General features: G+C 43.8%; 2 protein-coding genes across 5 annotated transcripts in view; one reads left to right on the top strand and one right to left on the bottom strand.

Moving 5' to 3' along the window:
• TCERG1 (transcription elongation regulator 1) overlaps nucleotides 1–8,332 on the top strand; it is a 59,752-nt gene extending 51,420 nt beyond the window's left edge. For all 4 annotated transcript variants that reach the window (XM_081091200.1, XM_081091201.1, XM_081091202.1 and 1 more), the window contains 5 exons: nucleotides 1,271–1,453; nucleotides 3,689–3,868; nucleotides 4,413–4,496; nucleotides 6,023–6,123; nucleotides 7,276–8,332. In XM_081091200.1, the coding sequence (XP_080947326.1) occupies nucleotides 1,271–1,453; nucleotides 3,689–3,868; nucleotides 4,413–4,496; nucleotides 6,023–6,123; nucleotides 7,276–7,477 (750 nt within the window). In that variant the 3' untranslated portion in view covers nucleotides 7,478–8,332. The remainder of the gene's footprint in view (nucleotides 1–1,270; nucleotides 1,454–3,688; nucleotides 3,869–4,412; nucleotides 4,497–6,022; nucleotides 6,124–7,275) is intronic.
• A 3,367-nt stretch (nucleotides 8,333–11,699) lies between these two features.
• Nucleotides 11,700–12,968, bottom strand: GPR151 (G protein-coupled receptor 151; the record flags this gene model as incomplete). Its single annotated transcript, XM_081092292.1, has 1 exon — nucleotides 11,700–12,968. The coding sequence occupies one exon, from the start codon at nucleotides 12,966–12,968 to the stop codon at nucleotides 11,700–11,702; it is 1,269 nt and encodes a 422-aa protein (XP_080948418.1).
• Nucleotides 12,969–14,313: the final 1,345 nt, after the last annotated feature.

Below are 14,313 nucleotides of genomic sequence, written 5' to 3' on the forward strand. Positions count from 1 at the left end.
GTCAGCCAAGATGGCGGCCAGCAGCCAGGCAGCTTGAAATTAACATGAGGCTTGCTTGCCTCAGTGACAGAGGATCGCTGCGGCTGCAGGCCTCTGAGAGGGCAGTTTAAGAAACATTGTAACAAATACCGCTGGACTTCAGCCAGCAGATTCACAACATTGTAAGCAAAGGCCAAAAAAAAATAGAAAAAAAAGGAGCAGTTGGGAACTTCAGTCACTCCCAGCCTGAAAACAGCCCTCAGCCCCTCACCCAGACTGGCCAGGCACCCCAGTGGGGACCCCCACCCTTATCCAGGACACCCTTCAGGGCAAACCAGCCGGCCCCACCCATGCACCAGGCCTCTACCCTATATAGTAAAAGGGTAATATGCCTCCCGGCACCGGGATCAGCGTGACAGGGGGCGGGGCCCCAACCCCCTGAGCAGCCCTGCTCTGTGCCTGATAGGGGGGAGCTCCCCAACCCCCCCACCCCCCACGGGCCCTGCTCTGTGTGTGGTGGGGTAGAGCCATAACCTCCCCATCGGCCCTCCCCTGAGTGTGAGAGTGGCGGTGCCCCAACCCCCTGATCGTCCCTGCTCTATGGGTGATAAAGGGCGGTGCCCCAACCCCCTGATGGGCCCTGCTCTGTGTGTGACGGGGGCAATGCCCCAACCCCCTGATTGGCCCTGCTCTGTGCGTGACGGGGTGGTGCCGCAACCTCCCCATCGACCCTGCCTTGAGTGTGACAGGGGACGGTGCCCCAACCCCCCAATTGGCCCTACCCTGAGCATGACTGAGGGTGGCATTGCAACCTCCGAGTCCGCCCTGCTCTGTGCATGACGGGGCGGCGCCCCAACTCCCCAATCAGCCCTGCTCTGAGCCCGACCAGGGGCTGCATCTAGGGATTGGGCCTGCCCTCTGCCACCCGGGAGCAGGCCTAAGCCAGCAGGTCGTTATCTCCCGAGGGGTCCCAGACTGCGAGAGGGCACAGGCCGGGCTGAGGTACCCCCCCCTTCCCCCCCCCCCCGAGTGCACAAATTTTTGTGCACGGGGCCTCTAGTGGAATAATAAAATCCTTAATTGCATTATAATGGTATTCGCTGCTGTTTGGGGTTTGGCATTTTTCTTGTTGATATTCTTAATACAAGAATCTCTAGTTATTGATTTGGAAATGGGGTACAGTGTTTAGGTCTATGGTATTCTTGGTAGGTTTAAAATTTTGTATTTGAAAAACTTTGTGGAAACCTTTTTATGCAGTTGGTAAAAGGATAATGTAATTTCACTTTTACAGAATTTAGACTCAGAAAAAGAAAAGGAGTTGGAAAGGCAAGCCCGCATTGAGGCTAGCCTTAGGGAACGAGAGAGAGAGGTTCAGAAGGCTCGGTCCGAACAAACGAAAGAAATAGATCGAGAGAGAGAGCAGCACAAACGGGAAGAAGCTATCCAGAACTTCAAGGCACTTCTGTCTGACATGGTATTTATTGCTCTTTCACTATTTTCTCTGTAAAGTACTGGATGTTAGAAGTCCGTTACATTACCTCAGAGTGAGCATTTTAATATTCTTTAAGTTGACTGTGAGGGATACAATTTGGTAAATTATTTATAAACTTTTAAAGTTGAGTACTTGGTATGAGCCCTGTGGGAACAGGCAAACCCTAGTTATTTAACATTTTCAGAAGTGAGATCATTTATTTATATGAAAATTCCTAATCTTTCAGTGTCAAAGCTTTATTTTTATTGGTCTTGATAAGTCACCTTAAAGTCACACTTATAGGCCATAGTAAGAAACAAGTGTGCTGAACATGATTTACCCCTAAAAAAAAATTTTTTTTTAAAGTTTTAGAGGAGGGGGGAGAAAGAAAAAGAGATAGATAGACATCAATCAGTTGCCTCGTGTACATACCTGGACCAGGGATGGAACCCACAACTTGAGTATGTGCCCTACTGAGAATCGAACCCAGGACCTTCCACTGATGTTTTTATTTATTTTAGAGAGAAAGGGAGAGGGAGAGAGAGAGAGAAACATCAATGATGAGAGAGAATCATTGATCAGCTGCCCCTACACGCCCCCCCTCTGGGGATCGAGCTCGAAACCCAGGCATGTGCCCTGATGTGGAATCAAACCGTGACCTCCCAATTCATAGGTTGACGCTCAACCATTGAGCCCACATCACCAGGCTAATTTATAATTTACCCTTTTTGTTGATGATTTAGAGTCATCATTGTGATGACCAGTTATTGTCTCTATAGATGGTATGAGAAGTAAGACTTGGGGGGTGCTGACTCCAGGAGATACCCTGGAACTTTCTTGAAAATACTTCTGCATCACCCAGGTTGTTAAGATAAGTAGAGTATGAGTTCCCTACAGAGAATACCCCAGACTGCTTTGCTGTTCTATTGTTTTTTTCCCCTTCTTTGTTGCCATCTTTCCTGCTGTTCTGTCAGTGCGGCTCTTCAGAGCACTCCAGTTGAGTCTTCAGATTTCTTCCCTTGCTTCTGCTGATCAGTTTTTAATTTCCTTCTCTTCTCTGGACAGTCAGTCATTTCCTCATTTCTCTACCTTTTTCTGTTTCCCCCAATTCATCTTTATTACAACAACAGAAATCTTTGTAAAAGAGAGATCTGATTTTATGACTCTTCCCTGTGCTTGCAGAAGATCAAGGTCTTCCTTCCTTTTAGCAGTTGCCTACATTTCAAACTCAGTCTCCTTAGCATGATATAAAAGACTGTTCATTCCTTGACTGCCTCTCCCCCACCACCCATATTACCTTACCTGCTTTGGTTTCCTTTCTTGCCCCCTAATTAGACTCTAGCCTTGCTGAACTTAACCTTTAATGAACCATACTTATATTTAACAAATCCTGCCGTTGCTCATTCCAGTCCTTCCACCTAGAATGCTTTCAAACTTCCCACCATGGTGGTAAACCTCCTCATTCTTCAAGAGCACACTCAAAAATACCTCCTCTGAGGCTGATCCCAGCCCCTCTGGGCACATCTGACCTTACTGCTGCTTTTATTACCCTGTGCTCAGCTTAGACCTCTGCAGCACTCCCTGCATGTTACTGCAGTTGTTGGCTTCCATGCCTGTCTTCCCTAAAAAGAGTGAGCCCATTAAAGGAAGGGGTTTATTTATTATGTATTCCCAGTGCCGAGCATAGTGTTTACCTGACACGTATTTAGATGCTTGATAAATGTTGGTTAAATAAATGTTTTTTGTATTTTTTTTTCTTAACGTTCTTTTCAGCCTCCAAATTTCTTAGCAATTGGCAGCAGTGTGACTTAACTGCTAATGCCATTCCCAGCATTGAAGCATATCTTTTTGCTGGTTGGTGAACCAGCTAGCCCTGTCTGGTGGTCTGTTTTCTAGTCTTCTTAACCAAGTTAATTCTTGCTTATTCTTGGAAGTGTCAAAGTTGGTAAGATGTTAAATAGAAAAACCTAACTATTTACTATTAAAGTGATTACAGACCATGGGTGGCGGGAGATATCTTGTCTTCTTCCTTCTCCACCTCTAAACCAACATTTGACAACTTAAGTGAGGTCTGAGAGGTAAGTTTTCTGGCCTAAAGAAGCAGATTTTCAGTGACTTCTTCACTAAGGTGATGTCACCATCAGCTTCTGTTTTTTAAATGTATGATTCCTAAACAAAGGAGCCTTTCTTGAAGTGTGAACAGGTGGGTCTGGTGTTAGATACAGATCTCTGTTTCAGGTTCGTTCTTCGGATGTGTCCTGGTCAGACACTCGCAGGACCCTCCGGAAAGATCACCGCTGGGAGTCTGGATCCTTGTTGGAGAGAGAGGAGAAAGAGAAGCTTTTTAATGAACACATTGAAGCACTTACCAAAAAGAAGAGGGAGCACTTTAGGCAGCTTCTGGATGAAACTTCCGCAGTAAGAGTTAATTTTCCTATTCTAATCTGCACGGATCGTTGTTAATCCCAAAGTAAAACATGGAAATGATTTTTAGTGTCATGGTCTTTAGATCCATTACTGGAATTCATGCAGTTTTCTAGTTCATATCTGCTCCTGTGGCTGTTCAGAATGTCCTTAGCTGTGTGTGATCATTGGTCCCTCCTGATAATTGATTTAATAAATTCCTTCTTTTGCCCCATTTTCAATTTGGCGCTGTAGCCCCCTTGTTTGGCAGTGTGTACACTCTCCTGTCCAGGTGCTGCTCCTGTTGGGCTGCTTCTGGCTTCTTCAGAAGTTAGGGTATTGCGCCTGGAGGTATAGGGTTGCAGGGCTTAGGCCACTTTGGAAATGTGTCCATGAAAATAACTCCTGTAGCATGAAAGCTGCTTCCCTGTCCCTGACTCATCCAGTTGTGTGTGGGAGCTCGCAGGGTCGTGAGGAGTGCTGTGTGCCATACAGGCTGCAGCTTGACCCCTCAGTAATAACAGCGTATTTATGTTTTTATTCCCTTGTCTTTTCAAAGATTACCTTAACCTCCACGTGGAAAGAAGTAAAAAAAATCATCAAAGAAGACCCTCGGTGCATTAAGTTCTCCTCCAGTGACAGGGTAAGAGGGTTTTGTCTGAGCTTTTTTTAAGTGTATGAGAAATTTGAATTTTAAGTTAACATTTTTTTCTTGCATGTATATATTAATAAGACAGCACAATGGAAACTTTAAAAAGAATCCTTGGAGTTAAAGCTGTGTTTGGGGATTTTAGAGATTTAATAAAGCCATAGGGTTTTGGGTGGTTTTTTGGTTTTGTTTTTTTTTTTACCCCCCCCCCCCCCCCGGGAATCCTTCAGTCCATTACAGCATGATCTCTAGTTCTTACGTGCTTTTGAAACTCGGATGGAGGAATTGCGGATGTGGGAAGTTTGTGAGCTGAACCCTGCTCTGGTGCTCTCTAACTCCTGTTTAGGAACAAACTCAGTTGGGAACTGAAATAGTGAACTATGTCAAGAAAAGTGTTTTAAAAAAAAAATCAATAAGCCCACCTGATGTAGCTCAGCGGTTGAGCATCTATCTACCCAGGAACCAATAGGCTACCGGTTCGATTCCTGGTCAGGGCACATGCACAGATCGTGGGCTCAATCCCCTGTGGGCATGCAGGAGGCAGCTGATTGATGTTTCTATCTCTCTTTCCCTCTTCCTTCCTCTCTCATAAAAACATCAATAAAAACCACCTCGGAGTTCCACTAAATAAACATAAAAAAAGAAAGAAAGAAAGAAAAGTGTGGCTTACTGCAGTCCATTTTATACCTTGGACTTCTATTGTTTTTTTCTCCCCACCATTCATTCTCCTTTCCTAGTCGGTTTCTTTAGTATAGAGTCCAGAAACCCACAGATCTAATATTCTTCCTTTTCAAACCCTGTTAAGTTGTGTTCGGGGTGTTTGGATAACAAAATATACGGGGCTGGGTTAGAGTGGTAGGCTGATAGCTGAGAGATCCAGTTTCAGTTTCTAACTTTTCTGATTATTTAGAATTGATGGTAAAGTCTTTTTTTTTTTTTTTTTTACTCCAAAGAGTTTATACCTATCATAACAATTACTAGAAAAGCTAAATGCTCAGTATAACTAAAGTTCTGAGTGTTATGGTTGGTGTATCCATAAATTATACCACATTAGTGTTTTTGTACTGGAAGATATAAATACAGTCTACAGGAAATACACATTTCTTTATTTCTTAAAAGTGTCTGTCTACCACTTAGCAATTGGTACACAGAAGCTAAAAATCATCCTTTTATGAGGTGTGGAAGTCAGTGACTTTCTAGCAGGTTCTTGTGAAGATTAAAAGGAATAGCCTCATAAACCCTCAGCACAGTGTAGCAGATAGCAAGCCCTCAAGTCTTACCTGTCACTAATATATTATATGGTTCTACGATCTTGCTTTCTTTTTGTCTTGAAAATGTACATTGCAGATTTTCTATTTTAATGAATGTTACACGAACACAAATAAATGTACCTTACTGCCTTTTTCTTTAGAATTTTCTAGTTGACGGTGTGACTCACACATTTCTAGTTTTATAAATGACATTAGTTTTGGAATTAGTGGACTTTTTATTTTCTTTCTAATCTTATTTTCTTTTTTCAGAAAAAACAAAGAGAGTTCGAAGAATACATTAGAGACAAATACATCACTGCCAAAGCCGACTTCAGGACGCTTTTGAAAGAGACCAAATTTATAACATACAGGTGTGTGCCATGGAATGTTTCATGTCAGCAGTTCCTGTCTTTGCTAGTTCTTACTCGAATGGCCAAGGCATACTTTGCATTCACACACATGTTGACATTATTAGCTTCTAAGGATAAGAAGAAGCCAACTTTTATCAAAGACCAGAGACAGCCAATCCATCTCTACCTTACTTTTTTTGTGTGTTTTTTTTTTTAAGAAAGGGCCCAGATGCCAATTCTTATTTTGTGTTACCCACCCATCAGTTTTTTAAACAGACGTCTGTTTTTGCTTCACTGCTTTCTTAGGAGTGCCCCAACTTTAAATAATCCTTCGCTGTCAGTTGTCTTCACCTCCTCTGAGGACTACTCAGTGTTGCTTCCCTGAACCAGCTCGGAAGCTTGAAATCATCCAAGCTCAGTAAAAACATTTTTTTTCCTCAGAGGAAAGCAGTTTGCTGGATAGTTTTAAAGAAAGATTTTAAATGATAAACTCGGAGCTTTAAAACAAGATTTCACTGTAGCATGCCCAGTCGTCCCCACCCCAGCGATTTCTCAGCAGGGGAACAAGTTGACATTGGTTAGTAGTCTGTGCAGGAAACCGTTGTTGGTTCATGCTCCAGCTCTTCCTATAAGAGAAAAATTTGAAGCATTTAATGAAGGGTGTGTGCACGGGAGGCTAGGTAGTGCTGAGGGTGTGGTTTTTAGGTACTTTGTCATTGGATTTTTTGGTCAGGATCCTTAATGTTTTGCATCAGTTTGGGCTTTTAAATTAGATGTGAAGTAAGACTTCTTTCTACATTTTTGTAGTTAATTTAGTGAAAGATGTGAAAGTGAAAGCTTGTGAAAGATGCTGGGATTGGCAGCCCCGCAGACTGAAGTCCTCTGTTCATCCACAGAACAGGTACAGCACGGGCAAGATTCACCCACCCACCCTCAGCCCTGGTCTGGAGGGACCACCAGTAGGGGTGGGAGGGTAATTCAGCTTCTGAGGCCCTTTCACTCCCTGGAGTCTTTGCTGAGGCGACTTACAAAGGTGACCACTGCAGTGAAATTTTTCTTAAAAAAAATTTAAAAAGTGGAAACACAATTAGGAACTAGATGGACATTTCCAGCTCATATCTGAAAGGCCTGTGAACAGCAGTCAGTAATTCTGGACTTCTTTTCTTATTTCAGATCCAAAAAGCTAATCCAGGAATCTGATCAGCACCTGAAAGACGTAGAAAAAATTTTGCAGAACGACAAGCGGTATCTAGTACTAGACTGTGTGCCAGAGGAGAGGCGGAAGCTGATCGTGGCGTACGTGGATGACCTGGACCGCCGGGGCCCTCCGCCCCCTCCCACAGCGTCGGAGCCCACCCGACGCTCAACAAAATAACCCTGCATACTCTTCCATGGGGTATCTATTACTTCAAAATGCTTGCATGAGCCAATTTTCAGGTTTTTTACATGTATGTGCATTAGTCAAACTATTGCAAAACCATCTGACGAACAGAAGGAGAAGCATTCGTGAACAGTTGCTGAACAGAGAACACTTGGAAATATTTATGCTTTTCTTTGTGTGGCATGACTGACATACATACTCAAATATAGGCTGTCTCTAGTAAATCTAAAATCTTGAAGCTAAAAATCATCCTTTTATGAGGCGTGGAAGTCAGTGACTTTTGTTGACGTACTTTCTAGCAGTGTTACACATGCAGGACATAAGAGCATTTGTGGTTTGAACTTGCAAGATACAAATACCACAGGCTCCCAAAAAATCTAGGTTGGGGTTTGTTTTGATTTTGTTTTTCAAAGCGGGTAAAAGAAAAAACACTGAAAATGGAATTCTTATCTTCCAGAGGTTAAGATTATTATAATGGACATACTTTTACCTTTGTCTTTAAAGAACACTTTAGTTTTATTTGTTCACTTATGAGCTTTGATTATCCCCTCTGAATTATAGGCCAAGTCTTGTTTAGCCTAAGAGAAGATTTATTTAGGAATTTCTTCTCAGGTATGGAACCACGGTCATAACTAATATGTTGGCCAGAATAGAACTGCTGGTTAAACACGTTCACCATTAATTGATCTTTATCAATATTCTGGATTAGACAACAGATTCTTTTTGGGTGTTCCCTGTAAACTGTACTCCTGTTTGAATGTTAAACTTTTGTTTCTAAAGTTTAATTTTAAGATGTTTGAATGTTCAGTTTATGTATTTGAACTACAATAAACCAACCCTTTTTCTATATGTGGATTGTATATGATTACGTTACATAATTTATAAAAACTTTTTTAAAACCTGCTCTTAAAAGCAGCAGCAAATGTAATTTGGTACAAAAGAAGGCTGACTTTAAGTCTTGGGGTATCACATAGTTTTGAAAGGCTTGAATATAATAAATTATTTACAGTATAAAAGAGATGGGATTTGTAAAGAACCATTTTGGTGCTCAGTCTCTTAGCAATATCTTACTGCTTTATAGCAAGAAGCTGCTTTTTGTGTTCTTGTTTTTGCCTTTTATATGAAAGGATTTGGTAGTTAATGCTTTTGGCGTCCTTTCAGTGTATCATGCACACCATGCATGGAGCTTCGCCTTGGATGCCTCCCAATTGCTCTGCGTAGCTTGGCCCCCAGTTTAAAAAGACCCTCTGTTCCATCCTTCATAGGTTCCTAGTGTCGGTCGGTGTGCCACATAAATAAAATGTCTAGAAAAATACGTCAATAGGATAATTATTTTCCTGTTAATCTTACACATACTGTGATTGTAGCAAAACCTAAAAAGAGGGCATACCAACAGGTCTGCATTTATATGTTCCGTGCACTGCACAGCACACAGAGACACATTCACATCTGGGCTACTTAGTACGGAGCCACAAAACGTGCATGAATTCGGCATGTAGTGGCCTGGGATTATTTCACTAAGGTCTTACCCTGTAAAATTGCTAATTAACAGGACTTTTTTCTTCTTTTTCCCCTTCTCTCTTTTTGAAGTTCATTTTTATAAATTTATTGAGTGATTTTTAAGTTCTGTGAGGAGTGAAAGGGAAGTGTTTGACAAAAGGAACACAACTAGGATAGAAATGTGACTGTCCTGCAGAGGTGGAGCCTGTGCAGTGTTTTGTCGTTTCCACTTCCACAGAGCATTCTTCTGTTCTCACAGTAGGGAGTGTGAAGAAAATGGTCTGGTGATATCTCACTTCCTACTTTTGCGGTAAAGTATTTGGGATTAAGTGCTGAGCCAAGTCACAAATCAAACTCTTCTATACAGGTTTTTTTTTTAAATAAACATTTATTTTTTTATTTTTTAATATATTTTATTGATTTTTTACAGAGAGGAAGGAAGAGGGATAGAGAGTTAGAAACATCGATGGGAGAGAAACATCGATCAGCTGCCTCCTTCACACCCCCTTCTGGGGATGTGCCCACAAACAAGGTACATGCCCTTGACCAGAATCAAACGTGGGACCCCCACCAGTCCGCAGGCCGATGCTCTATCCACCGAGCCAACCCGGTTAGAGCTATGCAGATTTCTTTAAGGAATCAAGTCAGGACTCTGTTCGGTACTTAATGAAAGGGTTGTTGTAATTACAGTTTCAATATCTGCAACTGGATTTGCTGCTTATCAGCAAGTTCCTTAAAAATTAATGATTCAAGTTACCCAGAGACCTGTGTTAGGTCTGACCTCCCCCTAAAACCCAATGATGATTTTTGAAAGGAGCATTCAAGACAAAGACTGTAATTCTCCAAACTATATGAAGTGAAACAATGCCTTTTATTTTTGTATGTTAAGATATTCAATACTGGAATCTTACATCCTACATTTACTATATATAATGTACATAAAAATCTTCAAATAGTTCACCACAGACAATCTTAAAGGTAATCCCTGTGTATAACTCTCTGATCACAAAAACAATATTTTGGATACTTAGGTTAAGTTGTAATTTGATCATGTGAGCCTTAGAATAAAATTTGTAATGAACCAAGTAAAAAGAAAACAGCTCTATCTTCTGTGTTAAAATAAACGATGACCATTTGTACAAACAAAAACCAAAAAAAATCCAGACAGAACATTTTTTAAAAAATAAAAATTCCATCCACAGTGTATTTTTTGTATTTCAAATACTTCATTGCTTGCCCTAAAGACAGATTTCCCCCCCGAGGGGTCCTTCAGTGAAAATACCCGAGTCCATTACAGAGTAATCAACAATCATGGATAAATGTCCTTATTATATTTCATAGGGGAAGAAATGTATCATAATCATGCCTTTTGGGGTGTGCTTTAACTTGCTGTGAAATGAACAGTCAAGCTATACTGGATGTTTGGGAACACAAAGTTTAATTTTACTGCTTTTCTGCATTGCCCTTGTGTGTGTTTTTTCTTGTTACTCTTGATCATCTTTATAACTTAAAAACAGGCATTTAAAAATACATTTTTTTTTATTGATTTCAGAGAAGAAGGGAGAGGGAGAGAGAGAGAGAGAAATATCAATGATGAGAGAGAATCATTGATCTGCCTCGTGCACGCCCTCCACTGGGGATCAAGCCTGCAACCCTGGTATATGCCCTCCTGGTTCATAGGTCAATGCTCAACCACTGAGCAACACTGGCCCGGCACTCTGAGGCATTTTAAATGTTGAGCAGGGTTCAAGTTCAATGTTATGGGTACATTTAATGCCATTTAACAAGAAAGTTCATCTCTATCCCCCTTTTATAATATTTGATTACTGCCTTCAGTAATTAACTATATCACTAGACATATAGTTTTATCTTGAGAGAGAGGAGATATTGGGAGGAACAGATTGATTTCAACTTGCAGAAGAGTAACTGTCTCCTGTATTTGGGAAGAATCGATAATTGGGAAGAGAAAGGGGTAGTTTTTTAAAGTTCTTTCTCCATATCAGAATACAGAATGTCGTAACTAAGCTGCTAAAATCCTTAGACTTAGAAACTGAGGGCTCAGGTGGCATTACAAAGATCAACCAAAGCAGGGTTTAGTGTAAGGTGAAGTTCGAATTTACTTAAACTTGGCTATGATTTGAAATTAACCCAGAATCGGGATAAGGTTATGTTCCTTATTCTGCAACTTCAGTCGTTTTCATCAAGTAAATGTACTTATTTTAAGCAAATGAAGGTAACTCCTTGAAATGTATTCATTAACATGTTAAAGAACAAATCTCATTCCGTGGATGTGGATTTTGAGCTTTGGTTATGTGACGGGAAGTGAGGGCCAGCAGGCTCAAGAGGAAACTAAAGGAAAGGCTTCATCGTTAGACCAGTTGCACTCCAGCCAGCACAGGGCTGGTCCCCAAGAGAACCCAGTGACTCAGCCCCTGTGAACCAGGACCACAGAGCTGGGCTCTCTGGTCCCTGTGGTAGAAACACCACACAACGCAACCCTTTGGGCAGCCAGGTGTTAATTCTGAGACATAATTACTGCTCCTAATGTCGCGTCCTACTTACCAAATGGCACATTTTGAAAATGCAGACTGTGAAGCAATATTTGTAATTCCTAAATGTAATCATTTTATGTTTTATATGGTAAAGTCAGCCATGAGGATCAGCAGCAGTACAAGTACATACAAGAATCACAAATTAGTTTTGTTTTGAGATGTAATCATTTACCACAGTCTCCTGTCTCTCGATCTTCATGCTCCCAGGGGATAGGGTCATTGTCTTGCTCACAAGGGTTTGTGTCCCTCTCGTGCCAGAACTGTTCCACGTCGGGGAGGATGGGCAGCTCTGCCTTCTGGCTTCTCTCTCTTCTGGAGGCAGGAGAGCCGGTCTCCTCTTTCTCTGGTGTGGATACTGGGGACCCTGGAGAGGGAATGTTGTCAGGAAGGGCCTCCGAGTGCCCGGCTGGTGGTTCCTGAGACTCTGCGGCAGCTGCATGCTTTCTGGTCATCCATTTCCATAAGCCTTTCAAGCTTTCCTTGAACTCCCCTGACATCGCTAGAAAGATGAGAGGATTTGCTGAGGAGATGGAAAACATCAGGACTTGAGACAGGGCTGTAAACCCCTGGGGTGGGGCCGGGCCGCCAGCCTTCAGGTGCCACCTCCACAGCCAGGCTGCCCATTCAGGGAGCCACAGGACAGCCGAGGTGATGGCCATGCTGAGCAACATCACCGTCAGCCGCTTTGAGCGCATCTGGTTCCTAAGATGCCGGGTCTTAGTTCCTCGTCTCTGACATTGCCCATAAGCTCTCCAGAAATAATAGCTGGCAGAGAGTACCGGCAGGCAAAATACCAGGAGAGGGTAGAGCTTACCAAAGATGGACATGAACACTTCAGCCACCGCGGGCACATCCAGGAGGCACATCTCCACGCCTGCGTGCAGCCTGGTGGTGCTGAAGAAGCATTCTGGCAGGGACAGCAGGCCAGCCACCGCCCAGATGGCCGCCAGCACCGACCAGATGGTGCAGCTGTGGATACTGACTTGCTTGGCTGGGTCCCTTGCATACAGGAAGCAGACTTTGGCCATGGCGACAATTGTCAGGCTCTTGGCTGCCATGCACGTGTGGGTGAACCAGTCAGAGGATTTGCAGATAAACCAGCCCAGGTCCCAAACACCTCTGGCGTACGCGGTAGCTCGGACAGGCGCAGAAAACAGCAGGAGAGAGAGATCCGCCAGGCTGAGGTTCAGAATCAGGGAGTGGATCAGGGATGGCTTTCCCTTGCAAGCTCTGTGAAGGAGGATGCCGAGCACACACAGGTTCCCCACGAGGCCCACCAGGCAGACGGCCACCAGGAGAGCCGGGACGATGGTCCTCCAGTGCTTGGAGTCAGAGGGCAGGTACCCTCCGGCAAAGAGGAGGTGAGCAAAGGACACGTTCATGGTGCTGGAGTTGGAGTCTGCAAAGGCGGCCGCAGCCATCGCCTTTCCCATCCAGCGCCTCCTTGCAGAAGTTAGCTTCTCTGTCTTTTTGCCTTGGCTCTTCTGCGTAGGAAATAAATACGCCGTCGGCGCTGCCCAAAGACACCTCTGGACCCTCCCCTTGCTTGTTTTCTGAGAGCAGAAGGTGGGAGAAGGTTGGCTAAGCTGCATGGAATGTACGTTGACTGGGCTGAATGGCAAGCAGCAGGGCGCATGGTGGCTGCTCATTGGCAAGTCTAATATCAAAGTGTCGCTCCGTGGAGAAAACCCCATATGCCCATAAATGATAAATGAGGAGAACATACATGCAAGTGGGGTGGGTTCCTGGGGGGCCACTAGAGCCAGCCAAGGCAATTACTTTCAACCAGCTGTTTCGAAAACCCTGACTGCGGTCTGTTACTCAGTAAACATGACGTCCGAACTACCAGGTCCTTGAAACCGAAGCACGAGAGAGCGCCAGAATCACCCGGAGAGCTTGGCCTAGTGGATCTGGTGGGGTTAGAGCAGATCTTTGCTCTTAGCATGCTGAGCAGCCTTCAGCAGAGGGGCGTTCTGAGTCTGCGATTGAAAAAATAAATGGAACCAGGGAGAGATTGTGGCTTAGAAGGACCAAGCCAAAGGGCAGTACTAGGCAGGCAGGAAGGAGTCAGAATGCTGAGACTCAAAATTTGCTGCCTCTGGTGCCTGGCTTCAGTGCCCTAGCAATAGGGCCGCCCCCACCCCCACCCCCCTCCCCCCACTCCCGCCTACACACACACACACACACACACACACACACACACACACACGCCTCCGCTGGGTCCCAGGCTGCTGTTCCTGACGGGACGGGGACATCACCCATAGTGGGGATGCCAAGGGTACCCCTGCAAACTCAAAAGTATGAATGAAAAGGGGAAATCAGAGCCACAGATCAGATATTTAAAAAATACATTTAAGTTGCAAGGGACTTCCGCCAGCTTAATCTTCAAAAGAACCTAGACCAAGCAAATGGGAGGCCAAGTTTTTAAGTGGCTTCTGATAAAAGCAGCGCTGAATGTGATCCTCTTACCAGGCCTGGGCAGAACTTAAAACCTATAGCTCAGTTCCAGGCAAAGGTGAATGACACAGGCAAACCTCGGAGATAGAGGGGGCTCGGGCCCAGGCCACTGCAATGAAGGATCGCAGTAAAGCAACCATCGTCTATTTTGCTGGTGGGTGGTCTTGATTTCAATTTGTAAAACAAGCAACATCTGCCCTGGTCTGTGTGCTTAGCTCGATTCCCAGTCAGGGCTTGTGCCTGGGCTGTGGGCTTAATCCCCAGCAGGCAGCCGGTGTTTCCCTCTCACATCGAAGTTTCTCTGCCTCTCCTTCGTGCTTT

Source organism: Myotis nattereri (assembly GCF_964212035.1).
Source record: "Myotis nattereri genome assembly, chromosome: 5".
Taxonomy (NCBI): Eukaryota; Metazoa; Chordata; class Mammalia; order Chiroptera; family Vespertilionidae; genus Myotis; species Myotis nattereri.